Raw genomic sequence first — 20,881 nt, 5'->3', positions numbered from 1 at the left:
TTTTAGTCTGGAGAAAAGGAGGCTCAGGGAGACCTTATCAGTCTCTACAACTACCTGAAAAGAGTAGTAGTCAGGTGGGCGTTGGTCTCTTCTCCCAAGTAGCAAGTGACGGGACAAGAGGAAACAGCCTCAAGTTGCACCAGGGCAGGTTTACATTGGATATTAGGAAAAACTTCTTCACCAAAAGGGTTATCAAGCATTGGAACAGGCTGCACAGGGAAGGGGTTGAGTCTCCATCCCTGAAGGTATTCAAAAGATGGGTAGACGTGGTGCTTGAGGACATGGTTTAGTGGTGGACTTGGCAGTGCTAGGTTAACGGTTGGACCTGATGATCTTAAAGGTCTTTTCCAACCTAAACAATTCTATGATTCTAAAATTGAGATATATACAACAGCTAATAAAGTCTGCGTAATACCTAGTACTATGTCCCATTTTCTAGATACATAATATGCAGAACTCTTCTTCCACTCTCCTAAACTATAGGGTAGGATGTAGCTATGATATCACCCTTAGCCACTTGCCTCCATCACTACCCCTTTCTTATATCCCTGCCTGCCTCCTTACTATACTGATCATTTTCACATTAGCCCTCCCTCCACATTCTCTGCCTGGTGTTTTCATCCTACTTCCTGCATAAACACTGCCACACTCCCCCTTCCTTTGCAGTTCCTGTCAATTCTGATTCCTCTGAACTTCCTTAGGCTTCTGATACATTTCCTTATCCCCTCCTTAATGCTACCATCTCTATGCCAATTCCTGACCCTCCGCTCCTCATATGCCATCACAGTACTTCTGCCTCTGGATGACTCTCGACTCCCTGTTTGTCTTTAATTCAGATTCCATTTTCTTGCTCTTCACTTTTGACTCAGCCTCATATTACCTCCTAGGCACTTCAGCTGCCTGTTACTTTCTGAGTCTTACTTTTTCTTGTGTTCCCATTTTTTTGTTGTTTCCTAGCCAAATTTACTCCTCCACTTAATCCCTACATTGATGTAAATGTCTGGATTGAGTGCAAATAAAAGAAGCTGGTGGTCATCTTAATCACAGAAAATCTCATATGTAATACAAAGACTCTTCCGGCTTACGTCTCTGTCCCCACTGAGAGCAACTACATACAGTAAGCATTTTGCATATGGAAGCTTGAGCTTGGTGCTAACAAACCTGAGACTGTGGGGAAAAGGCTAGGGAAAAAAAGAGAAACAATCCTACCATCCGCTTGCAATAAAATCAATAGTTACGAACACCAAACTTCTGTTTGCCCCATAACTTGATCTACATTTTCCAGCTGGGTTTATGGGGGGGGGGGGGGGGGGGGAAATCTGTCACAGTCAAAATGGACCAAAGCTGAGATTTTAACTTTACGTGAAACCTGGGTGTAATCACTCTCTACAGCTTTATGAGTATGACTCTCAGTAATTCTGTTTCCATAAGAAATTGCCAGCACCAATGCAAGAGTAAACAAGGAGCCACATAATTTCTCCTGATGTGAAGTTCTTGCACATCTGACTATGCTACAACTTAAAAATGAAAGCAAATGTAAAAGTACTGTCTTCTTGCATAGCAGTGGCACTTGCTGTAAATACTTGTTTACAGTATTTTTCAAGCATTTCTGGAAGCAGGAAGGGGAACTGGTTACTTCGCTAGCCTGCCACTCATCCAGGGATACTTGCAATCTTTGAGTAAGAACATCTCTTCTCCTCAATTTAACAGTCATGGTCTGCATGTCTGTATCCATTGCAATCATTTTTACTAGCTGTAAATGCTTCTCCTCTTCTCTCCATCTCTGCTTTTTTATCCTCTGTGCTTATATCAGTTATCATCCTAGTCTTCAGAGGATTTATTAGGAGCATTTGCTAGTTACCATCCTAGTTGTTCCAGAATCCTGGAAAATAAGCTAACCAGCCCCAACAAACTGAGTGCTTTAAGCTCACTGCTTTGTTTATTGCTTTGCTTACTTGCATCTCTATTCCTGCTATCCATTCTACGTTCTCTCACACTTTGAGCTCAAAAACTGCAGCAGAGCGCTCATTTAGATTTGGCAATACCTATATTATCTTTAATACTACTACATTCTAACTGCGTATTATCCTTTCTTTTTCTCCTCCCAACTCTATGTGCTTAAAGACTGTTTCTGTTTTCTTTACTGCCTGCTGTCATTCCTAAAGAAACTTGACTTTTCCAAATTTGTCTTTTATCTTTACACATACCCTTTAATGAAAAAACTTTCCTCTGACTACCTGGCTTCTTCTTCCCATTTCTGCTCATTTACGACATTCTTCTTGGGGTGTTTCAAGTCTGTAGTTTTTCCTATAATTTTCCCCTTTCCTAGGATACTTCATGAACATTCTTCATGCTTTAGTACATAAACTCTTCAGTTCTGCTGACCTCAGCAGCTCCCAAAAAATGAAAAATTACTTTTTCCTTAAATATAATTGTTTTGCCTTGTTTTTGCTTTTAATTTCTTTGTTTTGCTTTTAGTACACAATGAATTGAGCCCCAACCATTCAAACAGCACTTGTTTCCAGTCTCATCCACAACATCCACTTGATTCCTGCCTTTAAATCAGCAATTCTCATGTTAGCTTCTCCTGCTTCTATCTGTTTCCTTCTGTAAAAGTCAGCATCTTGGCTTGTCGTCACAGATGCCTGACCATAATGTAGCTGAAATAGATCTCTTATTTATTCCTCTTGCACTCTTCCTCCATGCTTGCAATGTTAGCAGACAGCTTGCTTTACCAGACCATAACCAACAGGTTCTCTTAAACTGAAACCTGTCTATCATCAATGATGCAGATCCCTTCTGCATATTTCTAAAATACAGCCTTTCACTCTAAGCTAAGGTTTTTATCCATGATCTCATAATTTAATTTGGATTATTTCAACATTCCGGCCTTGACAAATACAGTCTTCCTCAGTCACATCCACTCATGATACTAAACTTTTCAGTTTGTCTTCTATGCAATGAATCCCTCTCCATACTTGTAACAGCACTCTCCTTTGTATTAAATGTAAGATGGTGGTCTTTGATTCTAATACTTATTAGTAGGCAACACCAATCATCTCTTGTTCACTCACCACTCCCCCTCCCTCTGATCAGACTAACTCCAGCCATGAACACCCATTAGTTTTTTTAGAATCATGCCTTTGTGTTTTCCTACCAATGTTTAGTTGGTACTTATCTTACCAACACTTATGTTTTATAGCATCCACAAACTCTTCTGAGCTATACAGATCACTAAACATAGAATGGGAAGGGGAGCAAGGAGGGAAGATATCCCAACAGCTGGAGAAGCTGCAGAAAGATTTGACCCAGAGAACATCTCCTCTTCCCTCTCTAGTAACTTCATGAAGAATATGACATTCTTTTAGAGCCAATGAGGACGGAGGGCAAGTGAAGACTCTTGCTGCTAACCCACCCATGAGAGACACCCCAGCTTAGCGTGAAGCCCATCTGAGCTGCAGCCATGGCTCTGGTACCATGGACAGGGCTGGGCCAAGGCTGCTGCAGCGGGGGCAAGGCTAGGGAGCTCCACGGAGGCAGGGCAAAGCACCAACAACCACTGTAGCAAAGGAGCTTCAAGAAATTGACAGATAAGGAGACTGTAAACATCAAGAAAGCGTAGAGAAGCCTGATACCCAAGACAACAGAGGGAAGAGCTAACCTCAATAGGGCTAGGCCCAACTTTTCTGGAGCTTCAGGTGCAAAGGTTGTTTCTGGGGAAATGGGGCAGATGGATCTCATGCAAGCAAGGCTCAGAAGCTGGGGTGCAGGAGTTCAGATAGGGAATGGTTGTATGTAATTATATATACGTATACACACACACATGTGGAAGGTGCAAATTATAAAAAAAAAATAAAATATTTAAGAGTTGAACTAAAATGTTTAAGAACCACTACTCTAATGCATATGAATAAAAAGAAAACACTTCACAGCGGTTCAGCTACAAAGACCGTACGTTAGTCAGGTGCACCAAGTTTTCTTGGATTCCTCCACCTGTATTCACCAGCCATGTCCACTTGACATGTGGACTGTAAGTGCTTTGGAGCACGGATTAGGTTTTTGTCCAGTGACTTTGCAATGCCTTTCCGAAAGAAGGCCTCACCTTTACCTAGCATTGCTGTATATTATGGTACACAGAGAACAACATGAAGATGAAAAGGGCAAGTGAAAGGTGGGTTAGCAGAATTAGCCCCTTTCCACCTCTACCCTCTTTTAGTATCAGCATGAAGTACACTAAATCCAGATAAGATAGTTCTGAGAAATGCAGCGGCACTAGGGAAAAATCAAAAGACAAAAGCCACAGTTAGTAAAATACTTCAGAAATGTACATATTTTCCGTCGACCCTCCTATGGGGAATGGGGGCATTTGGTAACAGGAACCAGATGAATCATCGGATGCACTAAGGTAAGGTGCACAGCAATCTACTTATATGGCTTGAAATTGTTTTAACTGACTGCATATTGTCTGTCCTTTAAAGGTTTAAGTTCTGTATTTTAAAACATGCACAAAGCTCCAGCTGAAGACCTATAGTTCAGGTCTTGTATTTCTGCAACTTCCATCCTCCGTATTCCTCTCAAAAAGAAAAAAAATTCCCACACAACTTTTGAGATCATCATGCCATTTGTGTCATAATGACTTTTCCAGAAACCTCTTTGGATGCTGATGACAGAGAATCACAATTCCAGAAAGGAAGCAGAAGTGGAACACAAAAAAAGTTTTAAACAACATGTATTTATGGAACTGTATTTAGTAATGAGGTAAGAAAAGTGTGCAAATGTGTTGTACCAAAAAGCACATTATAGTAGGCACAAAGATATATTTTATTAAAAGGAAATATACAAATAACAGTAGCAAGTTTCCCAAAACACACTACAATATATGACATTTCCTACTGCTTCTCAAAGTATACAAAACCACCTTTTGCACATAGCTTTCAAAAGCAAGTCACAATCGTGTAGTATAGTAAGACAGAACTCCAGTCCTAAAGACCTAACAAGCAAAAAATACGTGATGGGGAAAGTATAAATTTTAAAAACACAGATGTGTATGCATGTATCCAGTGTCACATTCACCCACCCTACCAAGATGTTATTTATTACCTCTTGCCCTTGGTAGCTTTGCAGAACCAAAACGGAGCAGAGAGAATTACAGAATTTTAATGTAGAAGAGGGAATGAAATTCAACAAGCATTGATCCCTTACACCTCTCCAAGCCAGCTAAAAACTGTGGGATTGCCTTAGGTGGCAAGAAGTTGTTACCATTTCTGATACAAAAACTTGTGTTCTAAGTGACAGTGAGAAACAAAAGGATTTGATACTGAAATGACATGCTGCATTTCTAGGAGTGGAAATTACCAGGAAAAAAAAAAAAAAATCTTTTAAACTGTAAAAATAACAGAATCATTGAGGTGCAATAATTATGGAATAGGACCTAAGGCAATAGGTCCTATTCCATGGAATAGAACATCCTATGGAATAGAACATCCTATGGAACAGAACAAACGCAAGCAGAGACCTGAAATTACAAGTTATGGCTTTAACATTAATTTCACAGATTTTACAGAAATTCCTGAAGAGTGCTTTTAAATAGACCCCAAACAATCTATTGAAATCTATTTCTATCTGGAGAACTAAGACCATCTTTGGTACCACTATACTGTTTCTTTTGGTTGTATGCTTTACATCTTTCCACCACACGTTTGTCCTGTCTACTTCTTACAAGACATTCATCCCAGTAGCAAGTGCTACTATGCTGGGGAGGGTGTTCCAGTAACCTATTAAACTTCTCTCAATGTTTCCATTCTCCTCTCTTTATAGGGAAATCTGTGCATGCAGTGAAGCTTAAGTAGGCAGGGCAAACTTTGCACCTCAGATCCTGACTTAGATGGAAATGTCTTCAGCACATGAACTGTCTGCTACTCTCCGTTTACATAGTAGCCTGCACAACAGCCCCCTGCCCTTCTTCCTTGGTCCACAAGCACTGGACCATGATAAGCAGATAGAAAAGAAATAAATAGGTAAGATTTTTATGGGCTTCAGTTCCAGTCTTTATTGTAAAACTTAACCCATGCTTTGAAAAAAGTGGCACACTTGGATTCTAGGCATTAAATCACTGTAAAATAATTTCTAAAAATCTTTAATGATCACAGCTATTAGGACCACTTTGCAGGCTCCATTACAGTTTAGGGACTATTTTATGTAACTTATAGTACATAAAAGAAAGAAGTGTATGTTCTAAGCAATAGCAGTACTAAAATCAGATTTTTAAGCGTTCATAGCTTAACAACAGTCACCACGCATTTTAAGATCCTGGGATCTTTAATAGAAACAGTCAACTAAAAAGACTGCATTTGTCAGACTAGATTACTGATTTCAAGCAACCCCTCCCCCAGTCATGTGACTACGCTCTGCGCTCAATCAATTAAACCTTGTTTAATCTTAGTCACTATCATACATGCAAAGATTAAACAGTAACCCGTAAGGGCCTGTGACATATACTGCTCACTTGTAATTTTGTTTTAGCAGAAGCTAAAGATTCCCAACATTTTGCTAAGCAACATCCTAATCTGAGAACAATGCAGAAATTATGATTCCTTTTCCTTTGAAATCACGTTGTGTTCCACAAGCATGCCTTTCCTAATCCCTTTGCCACTACCGAGAGCAAAGGATCAGATTCTCTTTCTCCAAGTGTTTGAATAGGCACCAGTTTCCTAACTGCAATGCAGGTGCTTCTGGTGATCTCAAAGGCCATGACTGGGGTCTGTAATCGGTGTATATAATCACATAAAACAGTAAAACCCGAAGTACTTTCAACTAATACTGAAAATCAATAATATTCTACAACTGACAGAGGTCAGTTAATCCAAGTTCAGAAAGCACTGATTTAAGGCAATACCATTGCCCACAGAGACATAATCGGTAAGTTATACACATATAATCGTCCAACATCTTATTGATTTCCTCACTTAACAAGCCTCTTCCACTCCATCACTGAAAGCAAGGCCTCATTAACTAAACTTTTAAGACACTTTTAGACACCTGCTAATTAACTAAGACAGAATTACAAAACTGGTAGCCAGCAGTGTTAATGATAAGTGCAAAAGAGTTCCCATCGGGATCTGGAAACAGATACCTGTGTTTGTACAGAGCTGAGCTCAGGCTAACAAGTCACGCTAGCCCCCACCCCCTGTGCTCTTGCACTGCCTCCCCCTGCGCCTCTGCTTCCAAGGGAGTGCCAGGCTTGGGAGAGTCGGCTGGCTCCATGCAGGCAGTTGCATAGTCCATTCCAGAACCAGATTTCCTGGGAAAAGGAGTTGAGACATCCTCAAAGTATCAGTATTAACCAGTTAATTTGTTGATTCAATACATGTATACAATATCCTGGAAAATGAAAACTTAACTGTCTTCAGTTAATAAACTAGCTCTTATAGTCACTTGTTAAAATCAATGCATACACAAAGCCAGCAGTGAGCATGGTTTCAACTTACCTATTAACTGTTTTGAGTAACACATTCCCTAAATCACACACAGCCAGGCCGCCCAGTTTTCAGAACCGTACTGTCTACTGCAACAGAGCAGCGCGCACGGGAAACTGATGCTTCACAGTACTTGTGGCACCGAAAACTCAAACAGGTTCTTTGTATTACCTGTACATTTTTAGATTTTACAAAGTCTTAGTTCATAACAAGCTGATGAACTAATTCTTGCCTAGCCTTTTAGAAAAAAGATGCTGAGCACTGACTTCTCTATTACACAATTGATAGGCAGCTTTTTATCAAAGGATCACATTTAACCTGAAAAACCAGGCACGTCATGCTAAAGGACCTGAGTATTTCCAAAACAAATAAGTCTAAGTCTGAAAAAAGATTTCACAGTTTTGAAACCATGAAAATGTGTTTGTTGCTCTTGATAAATCACAAGAAAAAAAATCAGTAGTCATTTCAACACATGCTTTAGGACAGCAGCACAAGCAGGTAGCAACTGCTGGTATTTTGCCAAAAGTGCCAGATAGATCAATACTATTAACAGCAGCTATGGCCAGTGCCATCTCTCATCTCCTGCCTTGCAAACTTTACTTAGATCTGTAAGACACTGGGCACATTCTTCATCGTCATTATCATAAAAGATAATTTTTGTACCTAAGCTAGCAGACAGTGTCTAATATCCAAAATATGCAGAGATACAAAGATTTAACATACTGATTGAGTTTCTTTAAAAATCAAACAGCAGTGTATCAGAGATCTGACACAAAACCAAATGCCAAGCAGACAGATTAAGTAAGAATCTACCATATTCAAATTTTTAAAGGCGTATCATTCTCCTAATCTAAAAAAAGGTTTTCAAGATGCAACTTATTTGAGTTGAATCTTTAACAGACCTTAAGATACATGTTATAAATTTCATGCCATCATATATAAATTTTGTATCATCAGACATGAAAATGAAAAAAAACTTTTTTGCATGTTTTTTCTGAGAAATGATATGACACTTTTGCAACCATACAGCTTTAGAAATTGAGGCTTAGAGAAAGACCAATTTTTGTGAGACTTGTAATAAAAATCTCTAAATCTAGCAAAACTGCTTTTGACCCAAATGCTTACACCAACTTCTATTTTGTGTTAATCAATTATTAGACAGTTCTACCTTACAACCAAAATAATTCACTATTATAAATATTCTTTAAGAAAAAGTTGCCTTTGATACAGAATTGTTGATCTTAAGACTATCAGGTTAATAAGGTGTAATTAAATCCAGGCATTTAAGTGCAAGCTTGCAGGGAAGAAAATTACCTCAGGAACAAAACAGTAATTCCTTCTGTGCAGATTATTTTGAATTCAACTCCCTGCTGTAGTGGTTTTGGGAACTGGCAAAACAGGAAAATCCTGAAAAGGGTGTTTAAACACCTAACCTGGGTTTTGTTCACTTAAGACACGTTAATAATCCATTGCTCGTGGCAGTTCTTTTGTAAGATGGGACATCAACTACTGACAAGATTCTTTTTGCTGAAGAGGCTCTTTTTAAAATATATGCTTACTGCAAAACAAATCAACTAAACACACACTGTAGGAACTGATGTAACAGGTAGATGGAGCAAATTAATCTGCATCACAAGTAAGATTCCCCCCCCCCCCCTCCCACAAGTTACTTCAGAGAAGCTGCTAGAGGAATCAAGATACACAGACGCTTCTCATTTCATTGTGCGTATATGACCGGGATGTGGAATGTGCTCTCACTGTGTTCAGACCTGTCCCAGATTTCCCTCTGATTTGAAACAGAAGGGAAAAGAGTCTCTCTCTCTCCCTCCCCAGTGCTGGCAGCCACCCTCCGTGCTGGGGAGGGCTCCTACCATCAGGTTCAACGGCACGTTTCGATTATCTTTAAAGAAAGAAAAACAAACAGCTCTCTTGGCGAGACAAAAGCGGCTCACACGAAGTATCCGCAGCCCGGGCCGTCCGAGAGGAGGCAAAAAGGAGGGGGCTGGGGCTCCGGCGCACCGAGGGGAGGCTGAGCCGGCGCCGCGGTCTCGCCTCCCGGGCAGGGCAGGCATCGCCTCCCGACCCCGGAGAAGCGGTTCCTGAGGGAAGGCTACCTTAAAGCATACGCCCGAGGTGGGGGAGGGTGTTTAAATTTCTATGTGCGGGGAGTGGAAAGAAGATTAAATCCCACCTGTGCCAGGAGGCAGTCAGACAGACACGCACACGGGGGAAGGACACGCCAACCCCGGCGCTGCCAGGGCCCAAGCCCCACACGGCGGCTGGCCGGGCGGGAAGGAGGGGCGACGGGCCGAGGCGGTTCAGGTGTTACCGCGAAGGAAGGGGCAGAGGGGGAAGGCCGGAGAGTTCAAGTCCCCCCCGCAGGTAGGAGAGAGGGCGGGCGGAACCGACCGGCTCGGGGCTCCTCGGGCGCCAGGAGGAGAGAGAAAGGAGGGCGCGGGCTCCCCGGACCGCAGGCTGAGAGAGCGGCGGTGAGGGGCGGCCGGAGCCCCTGCCCCGCCGTGCGCTGAGGGGCGAGCTCAGAGCGGGGAGGCGGGCGAAGCCCCAGCCCCGCGGCCGGGGGCAGCGGCGCCTCGGCCCTTCCCCCCTCTCCTTTTCTTTCCCCTCTCCAGCCGGGCGAGCCCCGTTTCCTCTCAGCGGCAGCCGAGGGCGCTCCGCGGGGCCGGGCGGGGAGAGGGAGCGGCAGGAGCCAGCGCCGGTAGCGCCTTGTTCTCTGCTGCTGCCGCCGCGGCGGCGGCGGGCGGCCAGGCCGGAGGGGGCTGCGCAGCCCGCTCCCCGCCCCGCCGCGCCTCCCCTCCCGGGGCTCACCTCCTCGATGGCCGCCACCGTGTTCCTGCACTGGGCCATCCGGGTGGTGAAGTTGGAGGCGGTAGGTGACTTGTAATCCTCATTGGTCTCGGACACGAATTCCGACACGGAGATCTGGTCCGGCATGGCGGGGCGGGGATGAGTGGGGCGAGGGGAGGGGGGGAAAGCAGGCGGCTCCGGGGGGAGGGGAGGGCCCGGGGGGGCTCCCCCCTCACATCGCTCGGCAACCGGCGGCGGCAGCGCCCTCCTCGCAGCCCCGCCGTCTGGAGCGGTGTTGTTCCTCCGTCGCCACACAAGGAAATTCCCCGCACCCACACTCCTCCTCCTCCTCCTCCTCCCCGCGCGGTCACGCAGCACCGGGGGCCGGGCACACGCCCAGCGGCGAGCGGGGGGGAGGCGGCGGCGGCGGGAGCTGCTTCCACACCCCGCCCTCCCTCTCGCTTTCTCCTTCACACACAAACACAAGGCGGAGGCGGGCCGAGGCGCGGCCGCATGTCCCCCCCTTCCGTCCCCGCACGCCCGGAGGAGACCCGCAGCCACGCACTCGCCCCCCGGCGCCCGCCCTGAGAAGATGGCGGCCCCCTCCCTCCCGCCTTCCCTCCCGAGTCCCGCGGGTCTGGCGGCAGGCAGCGGCTGGGTAGTCCCAGGGACAGGCAGGGCAGATCCAGCCGTGTAACTAAGATCGTGTGTAGCAACAAGAAGAAGCCAAGGGCAGGGGAAGGTGAGGTGCGATGCCTACCTGATGCAAGGAGGGAGGGGTGGCAGCCCACGGGACAGGTCTCCGCACTGTCCCCTCCGTCGCTGCCCGGAGGCGACGGGGACAGCCTCTTCCCTCACGGTTCACAATCTGTATTTCAACAGTTTAATCTTTTTTACGAGTTCACTGACTAGTTTTGAGGGAGCTAAAGCTGAGAAATGCTGTCGTTCCCAAGAGGTCTATGCAAAAATACTTCTAGGCTAAGTAATGTCTATATCTAAATTTGTAGAAAGCTTTTTCTGTAGTCGAAGAGGAAACGTTGTTATCAGAGGAGGAGACGCTTTGTTCGTTAATATAAAGCCACAAGGATTAATTGAGGCAGAAAGTGCAAAACTCGGCCCCAGCCGCGGCGTTCGTGACTGATGAAGCAGCAGGGAGACTGGCAAGGTGTCACCGAGCGGGCACGGTGCTTCCCTGCGTTGGGAATACAGGGGTGTGAGCCACGGCGGTGGTTTCTCTTGGCCTCAAAGCCCGTAGGACTTCCAGCATGTTAGTGCAGAAAGCTTTGGAAGTCTGCGTTTTGGCCCAGAAACTCTCCCGTGGCTCTTTCACTCCCCTCTGGTGATACAGTTACTAGCTTTCTATAAGTGATTCTTTATTACTGTGATTTAAAACTCTCTGGGGAATTCAGATGCGTAAGCAGGTACTCTGTTGCTGCAGTTTGTAAAATGTCCAGATAAATAACTGCAGGCCTACACAGATGTTACTGCCCTTTGCAATCCTTGTTACTGTTATACTCTTCTGTTACTGTTATACTATTACTGTTATAAAGTTCTCCTTTAACATAAAGGATGAAGCTTGTGAACCATATTTATTTTACTTGTAGCAAAGCAGATGAATGAGCAATGACTATCTGCATGTTCTTTCCTTATTCTAATTCTTACTAGCTTTTCTATTCTAATTGTTTTTATTTTCTTTCATAAAAATCGCCACCATTATTTTTCTTTTAACTTCTGTCTCCATATAATTTTGTATTATAAACCCTCTCCTCCTTAAGACTTGTGCATGTTTCAGTTAATGGGGCATATACAGGTATAAATTGTTCCAGTGCTAATGCATTAAACTTCTTGTCTGTATTTGAATGTCACATAATAATGAGTATATTTGTGACCAGGTTGAGTATAAATATTCATTCTTGCTAAAAACATGTGTGATATTACATTTCATTTTTGTGTCAGCTGATGGTGATAGCTTTAGAGCAGCACTTATCACACCAGTACCCAAACCAGCATTCTTAAGCTATCATATCTTCCAATGTGGCATATTTATTTAGAAATTTTGAAGGGGATGAAAAACTTGGGGTCTGGAAGGCAAATAATACTAGATTTTTACTTTTTGCAACAGCTCTTCTATCAGGTGTAGTCTGAACCTGTAGCATATCAATGTAGTATCTAGTGGTTGCATCTTCAGTTTGATATTGAAGTATATACAACTAAGATAGTATCATCATTCAATGAATCTTTACATTCTATAGACCATATTTACACATTAGGTTAGGTTAGATGATTGCAGTGATATCTTCTGATCTTTAACTTAATAGATTAAAAAATTTGCCATCCCAATGAAACTGCTAGGCCTTTTTGCTTGACAGACTGAGCATTTCCCTCAGCTCTCTTTTTTTCTGAAGCTAAAGATTTGTGCTTGGGTGAACCTTTTAGAAGACATCTAGCCTTGATATAAAGACTCAGTTTTGCGAATTCACTGCTTCTGTTAGTGTTTTATGACAATGGCTAGTCACTATTACTGTGTCTCCCAGCAATCGCTTATTATTATAATTTTTTCAGTAGGTTAAGGAGCTATTCAGTACTCAGTCTTTTCTCCCTATGAGCATTCTTGTACACTGTAAAGAAATAATTTCTCAGTTTTGTTTCTTGACAAACCAAGCTGATCAACGCCCCTCTTTCAAAGAGGGCAAAGCTAATTTGAATTGCTTTGCATTGGCCACAAACCAAGACTGAGTACACAGATGGTGAGTGTGGGTCAACTGACATGTGGCAACTCGTTACTCTGCAGTAACACTTTTATTAGTGTGTGCGAGTCCTGCGTCTCTCACTGAAAGGATATTTTCTCAGCCCTTCCATCATTTTTATAGTTCTAACCTCAATGTATTATTATCCTGGTTCTCTAGTCCCTCACTGTTATATTCAAGAGTGTCATTAGACTTTCTGGTCCCAGTATCATACTGGCTCATCTACCTGTCCACTCTGGCCTCTAGGTGTTTATGAGCAACACTTTAAGTATCCAGCCCTGTTCTTTGAATCTGTGAGTAAGTAAATGTTGCAGTGGAATGTCTCGATAATGAGACAGCTGTGAATGAGGCTTGCTTATGCAGGATCTGGTACTACTATTTTGTCTCTACTTTTTTCCTGCTTGCTTGCTCATCATTGCTCTTTTCCTCTGGTTTTGGACACTGCTTGCTTGCTTGCTTTCTTATCTGCAATTAATACTAGATAAAATGTCACTGTCTCCTTTGACCAAGTCATGCAGTTAAAGGTCTTCTACTAAAGAGAAAGAAATAATAAAAACACTTTCCAAAGGTCCAAGCTTTGCACGTTGCTGTGTTGAAGAGCTTCTAGTCCTGTGGATGTGCATAGTCTACAACTCCATAAAGCGGTGTGAAATATCAGGATTTAGGTCTCTCCCTTGCAGAAGATATGAAAATCAGAATACTTGATTTGTACAAACATTTCTTCCTACACTGACTTTAAACCAGCATTAACAGTTTCATCAGTCAGTGTTGTTAAAAACATCAGACCTTCAAAATCATAAGATAGATTTAAAAATAACGAATTTTCTTCTCTTATTGTTTTTTGAACCTTTAGATATCTTATCTGTATGTCAAAATATTTATTTGCATCACTGCCAGTAAGAACCCAAACCAAGGACCAGGTGCTATACAAATGCAGAACAATAAGGCAGCCTCTGGAGATCTGAACATCTAACATTAGCTAATGGAAAGGCAATTGAGTGAATATAGGGAAATACTAGACTGTTATTGGTCTGTATGACAATCTGTGATCTTCGCACACTGTTGCCCAAATGTTTCTTAAGACTTTTTAAGTAGGGTTTTCAAGAAGGATTATGAGAGAGATTGGGATGTTTAAGGGGGAATTATTACAAGAATGAGGGTCAGTGTGAGAGAAAGTGCACAAGACCTTGTGTCCTTGAAATTTAACAGTTCAGAGTTGGAGGTTAACGTCATGGATCAGAGGCAAAAGTTAATGTCTGTTTAATGAAAGGACATGCTAAAGGAGTTGTGAGAATAGCAGGGAAAGAACACAATGAGCTGGTTAGCATATTCGATGATCCCTCAAGCAGCTGCCTAGGACTTAAAATGTGTAAGGAATTTTTTTTTTCCCACAGCAGTCATGTCATTATTGCCCTTCACTGACTAGCTCAATAACACATTGTTTCATAGTGTTTGCTCTGTCTATCCTTCTTTGATATCAATGTTTTTTTCACAGAATTTCTTTCTTTGATAGCTTCAGATAGTTTGAGGAAATATTTTTTTCTTGGCCTTCTTTGTATGTACTTGGTATTTACAAGGATTCTGAGATGTATTTGTTAATTCTATTAAAGGTGATTTGAGGGAACACAACAAGAAGGTGGTTCATAGGAAATCTCATTACCCTCATTGCTTATCTTTGAACTTAAAAAATTAGCATGCAAATAAATGTAGTCTGTCAGCTGCTAATTACTGGATGACAATATTCAGGCAGGTAGATGTTAAACTGAGAAATTTATGTAGTATGTATAAGTCACAGCAGATAAGTATAACACTGTGTGATAAGCCTTGTTACTGGATCCTGTTGTTTTATCCCAAGTCTTAAGATATTTTTCTTAAATTATCAATCCCTGGTGTTCAGTGTTCAGGTAAACTCTTTCAAAACAGAGTCCACTTTTGAAAATTAGTTCCCACAGTTTTGGAGAAGGGCTTCTTGTAATTTCTAAAGGTATAAACCCCCAAAGGAGCAGATATTTGGTTATTTTTAAGTCTTTCCTATGATTTTGGAGGTATAACTCATGTTTTAATGATACTGATTACAGCATATACCAGCTTTAGAATAGCAAGTGTGTCTGCTGTTTAAGAATGAACTCGTGGCATTATTCTGTTGAAACTAATTCCTATTTAAAAATGTACTTGCTGTTATATGTACATTTCTAGAGATTTATTTCTACAAATAAGTGCAAATTCTGCAAATTAAAAAAGTTAGTTCAGAAAATTGTATTTCTAAGGTCCTTTTGCATTTAGAAGTGCTTACTTGGGAACCTCTGTTACAAGCACATGCTTTTCCCACTCTTACCATGTAATTGTGTTCCCTTGCATTGCTCTCACAGACTTTTGTGGAGAATTTACGAAGATCTATTTTCTCTAGTATTAATAGTAACACCACCACCTGCAACTGAAGTGGTAGCATGTAGACAAAGGCAAGAAAGAAAACACGGAGAAGAGTGTTGGTATTTTGTGCTGTTTCCCTCAAAACCTGCAAAAGATATTATTTTAACCAGTAGTGGGGGAATATGCTACTTCAAGGGCGAAACTGGACAGGACTGAGTCTGTACACCTTTCAGTGTAATGGGAATTTTGCTTACTGAGGTTTGGCAGAACTGCACCATTTTTTAAATTTGAATTTGGTAATAATATCTTACGGTCACGGTATTTGTAAGGTATGCACTGGATGAATGTGTGTGCTCCCATATACTATATAAGAATGTTTCAGGTTTTTGGAATCCAGTGTTCGCTTCACTGGGTCAGACTGAATATGTCTGCACAGCTCTTTCAAGACGCCCTCAAGTGCTGCCCCTCTCATGGTGCCTCAGGCTGGATTGTGTTGCGTGGATCAAGCTGCAGGCCCCTGGGCCTTCTCTAGAATGCACATCAGATGGGAAGCCCTCAGGGATACCGACTACTGAAGAGTTATCTCGCTACAGTCCCAGAAAGGTTCTTCTAATATTCATGCTGTACAGATTGTGTTTCCCCTGGATGGCCTGCTACTTCACCCTTTGTCATTATCCCTAACTGCCACAACCTTTCAGGTAACATCAGGAGAGGGAAACTCAGTCTTCCTAGTACCTAGGCAATCATAAACACCACTGCGATCAGAATATTCACAAGAACAAGCACATCAGGGAGGGTCACTTCTCAAGCCTCATGTCACCCTGGACCACATCCTTCCTATTGGCGGCTGAGGTGTGCCCAAAGGAGATAACACGATGGAGGCAGACTGCCTCTCCATAGACATGCCTTTTTGATCTTACTCTGATCCTACAGCTCCAGGTCACCGATGAAAATAGTCAAGAACAGCAGTCTGTGGGCCACTTTTGCACTCACCAGGTCATATTCAGTACACTGTGCTCTGTTGCATCAGCTCCCTGATGTATAACTTGGGATGAAGGGATTTCTTTTCTGAGAAACTACAGAATTACAATTCGGTCCCAGAATCAGCGAAGTTTCAGGTGACAGGACTTACATGGAATACAACTGAATTGTGTTTAGGAATGAAAAGACATTAGTTCCCATAGGCACAAAGTGAAGAGACAAGAAGAATGTTCTCGGATTCAAGAATTTTTAGAAAGAGAAAAAAAAAAGCCTGTACTGTTGTCAAACACAAAGCACCTTTATTTCTCTCATAAATTTGCTGTCAAGGAGAGACTCCTGAAAGTCAGTTCGGAAAACAACAGTGCTGCATTGCCCCACTGGAATTTGGAAACTAGAAAGTGGTCTCTCTTCAAAAAGACAACTTAGAATACTATGAAACCCTAAGAAATAAAATGCAATTTCATCTGGCTAGGGCCTGAGCAGGACAGAGAAAGAAAGACTGTCAAAAAAGGAAACTAAGACTGAAGTTCACCCATCTTTAACATGGAAAATAAGCGTAGAAATTTGAAGTATCCCCATTGCAATGAAGAACGGCTGAAAAAAAGGTAGAATTTAACAAAAGAGCATAATTCTATTTCGTCTCTCAGAATCAGGCTTCCAATCAAGAGGGAAGCATATGTGATCATGTACTTCATTACTGCAGGTGCTCCTGACACTTGTACTCGGCTAGTTTGGCATTTCAGACCTACAAAGGGCCTGCATCCTCCTGGGGGAAGTGCTTATAGCAGCTCTGGGTAGTAGGGAAAGAGCTTACAGAATCTGTACAACTTGGGCCAACCCGTGCCTCGGGAGGCTCTCAGGCAGGAAGGATTCTGTGGAGAAGGTCATTCCCTCAAGTTATACTGAGAAGACATAGCTTGTATAGCACAGCACTATGACTATATGAATAGAACAGAATAGAATATTTTGGTTGGAAGGGACCTACAATGATCATCTTCAGGGCTGACCGAAAGTTAAAGCATGTTATTAAGGGCCTTGTTCAAATGCCTCTTAAACACTGACAGGCTTGGGGCATTGACCACCTCTCTAGGAAGCCTGTTCCAGTGTTTGACCGCCCTCTCAGTAAAAAAATGCTTCATAATGTCCAGTCTAAACCTCCCCTGGTGCAGCTTTGAACCATTCCCATGAGTCCTGTCACTGAATACCAGGGAGAAGAGATCAGCACCTCCTTCTCCCTTTCCCCTTCTCAGGAAGCTGTAGAGAGCAATGAGGTCGCCCCTCAGCCTCCTTCTCTCCAAACTAGACAAACCCAGGGTCCTCAGCTGCTCTTCACAGGACATTCCTTCCAGCCTGTTCACCAGCTTTGTTGGCCTCCTCTGGACACAGTCAAGGACTTTCACATCTTTCTTAAATTGTGGGGCCCAGAACTGCACACAGTACTCAAGGTGAGGCCGCACCAACACTGAATACAGTGGGATAATCACCTCTTTTGACCTCTGGTTGTACCGTGTTTGATGCACCCCAGGATGCGGTTTGCCCTCTTGGCTGCCAGGGCACACTGCTGTCAACAGCAGGCCCAATGGATATGGATAATGACAGAGAAAAAAGTCTATAGTCAAAAACTGAGTCTTTCTTGGGGATTGCTAAGATGCACCCAGACTATTAGGAAGGACATCTTACATAGTTTTCACAAATTTGTAAAAAATACTAGGACAGTTGTGGGTGAAAACTTTTGTAGGGTATGAGTCCAGTGCAAGAAGAACCCTGTCTCAGAGCAGAGCTCTTCCTTTTATAGTCGGTGAGGAAACACTGTCTTATCTAGGCAAGTTATCTTAGGAAAGCAACATAACACAAATATCTGCTGGTTATGCACCGTCAAATTGACTGCTGACCTTTGTCAGTGAAAGGCCTGATTCTCACTTCTGAATCTAATTGCCACCAACCTTTTCTGGTTATCTTTTGAGGTTACTCATACTTTTAATAAATTTCCATCCATATTTGTTTTTTCTTAACGTTATCTTCTAGTACACGACATACTGAAATGTGGAATAAGTTAGTATGAGGTGTCTTAATAGCCTACAAGCTTCAGCCCAAGAGTTAACTGCTGGAGAAAGGTGAACTGAGAGTGAAGGCTGGGAGTGGACAAAAATTAGGATTAGATTGTCTTTATGGATTAGTGCTGTCTGCACTGTTGCCAATATGGCCTACTCTCTGTGCTTCTAATGCGCCCCAGCAAGGAGATGCTTTACCTGGCATCACAGTGTCAGAATGGCGATGACATCTGATTTATTACACCATGATACCATGAGATTGTGGAGTGCGAGACATCGACCTGAGGCAAATACCAAGCCTGCCTCCTCTGCCTTGGCCAATTTCCCAAGGGTCGCGTGGCAGCCCAAGCCTCAGGCTCCCACATGGAGTTCCAACCTGACTGCCCAGCTCCTTCTTGGAAATGGACTTGTGTGATCTGAAGGACCTCACAGAACTTGTAGAGAGCTTGAGGGGTAATAGCCAGTAGCATTGAATTGTGTGATAGCAAGGAAGTTGTCTTTCAGAAAGGTCAGGAGGTGAAAAAGAAGAGGAAGTGGTGAGGACAGGAAGAGAGTGAAGGTGAAGGAGTAGTGTATCCTGTCTTGTCCATCCTACAGGTGAGTCATGCTAATGCAGGACCGCCTGATGAACTGTATTTGTGACATCTGCTTAAAACTTAGAGCTGAGCTGTCCATAGAGTTTGGCAGCTCTCAGGAGGACAAAGGAAAACTTCATCTCATCTCTACAGTATATTAAGTGAGTATAAGAGTGTTATCATTGCCTATCTCAGCTGCTCCTGCTTGGGGAAAGGGAATTGAGGCAGCCCATCACAACAGACAGGCTTCTCTAAAGCACGCAGTATAGAAGGCAGGTTTTGAGTGGCTAGCCACCTTGGGCTGAGATGAGCATGGGACTAAGTGTCTGGCATTTGATGTAGGGGTATTTTCTCACTGGATTAATCAAATTTGGTTGATTTGACCTTGATGCTGTCTCTGAGGATGATTTTACAGGGTAGTATTGGTGCAGCCATTTCATCTTCCATTTCAGACTGTGCTTTGTGTATCGGGATCTTAGTTACAATACTTCAGTTCAATTGTGGGTCTGATTTTATGGAATTATCAAATAGGAAGTGCTTCCAGACTGTTGGGCAGTGGATTTAGGATTGCGAATATATCTGTCTTAAGTTTCCATTAATAGCCAGTCAACATCTGGAGAGTTTGGAAATTTTTCTTTTATATCAGAGAGTTTGTCTTGAGATACAGAAGTCAACAATTCAAATCTATGGCTTAGGTGAGTTCTCTGCCTTCTAGAGTTGAGACATTGTCCCTCTTTTTCAGAAAATATTTAAGTAATTGATGCAACTGAACATAATCAGCAGGCAAGACTGAGAACAGCCCCACTGAAAAACAGAGCATGGTGCATCTCCGTTGAGAGGGACAGCTTTTCACATCTGTAGTGGTAAGTTAAAGGTACAAAAATATAGCGTGGGTCCTGGAGTGCAATCAGCCACGCTGCTAAGTTGTTAGAACAGTCCCTGGCATGGGTTTTGAAATCTTGAAGTCTTCCAGAAAATGTGTAAGCACATTTTGGGAGATAGAACAATATACACTAGTATACACTGCTAAATGTACCCTGTGTTTTAAAATCCCTTAAGACAGACAATGAGTTTGAGAATGACTGTAAGAATGTTGTAATCATTGGACATTAAAAACAGCTGTGTCTTCTGCACCAATTCTATGAGTCTAACCTCCCTTTCTTGGTATTTAGCTTCTGAAAGTGAAACATTCTGATTCCAATTTAAAAACAAAATTAATCTAAGAAGACATTTTTAATTTCCTTTGAGAAAAATGAAACAAAAATTACTTTGGTCAATACAATCCCTGTTCTCATGTAGTTCAGTTTAACTGCTGATATGCTTTCCCATCTCTTTATGTCTGATACCCACGAAGGGGCGAGACTGGTATACAGAGAGTGGTTCTTCATCCTTTCCCTCTTGGCATCATGTTTAGGAGCCTGTTTTTGATGTGGATCTCTCCAAAACTGTCGGGCTCATCCTAAATATGTTAACTAATGCTACGGCTGGCATCTCACTTTGCTAAATCTAGCTGCTTCAGTCACAGTGGCCGTGCACTCTGTAGGTTTGAATTTAACATTTTGTGGGTTTTAAGCACACCATTGTATTTCCTGTGCTGTTATGTAAATAATTATTCAGTCTGCTCTCATTGCACTTATCATAACACTACAGTCTTAACTTTGCTTGCATATTTCCTATTTATGCACGACCTATTACTAAGTCATTACCCTCCAACACTAGTAGCTATCCATTTTAAAATGCAGTCCTAAGTATGGAATTGCTGCTAGGCACTTTTAGAATTCATGGGAGGGTCTGGCAGTGTTCCTGCAGTTGCAGGACAATGGATGCAGGGACTGTACTTGGATAATGCTGCTCAATGTTCAGTTAGACTTGATATG

General features: G+C 42.6%; 1 protein-coding gene across 1 annotated transcript in view; it reads right to left on the bottom strand.

Annotated features, from left to right (window-relative positions):
• The window catches only part of ASAP2 (ArfGAP with SH3 domain, ankyrin repeat and PH domain 2), a gene marked incomplete at its 5' end in the record, with an annotated part of 93,500 nt that extends 83,073 nt beyond the window's left edge, over positions 1-10,427 (bottom strand). The window contains one exon of the mRNA XM_082306242.1: positions 10,302-10,427. Within this exon, the coding sequence (XP_082162368.1) occupies positions 10,302-10,427 (126 nt within the window). The remainder of the gene's footprint in view (positions 1-10,301) is intronic.
• Positions 10,428-20,881: the final 10,454 nt, after the last annotated feature.

The sequence above is a fragment of the Platalea leucorodia genome (genome assembly GCF_965183815.1).
Source record: "Platalea leucorodia genome assembly, chromosome: 3".
NCBI lineage: Eukaryota > Metazoa > Chordata > Aves > Pelecaniformes > Threskiornithidae > Platalea > Platalea leucorodia.
This window is presented reverse-complemented; position numbering and strand designations above follow the sequence as displayed.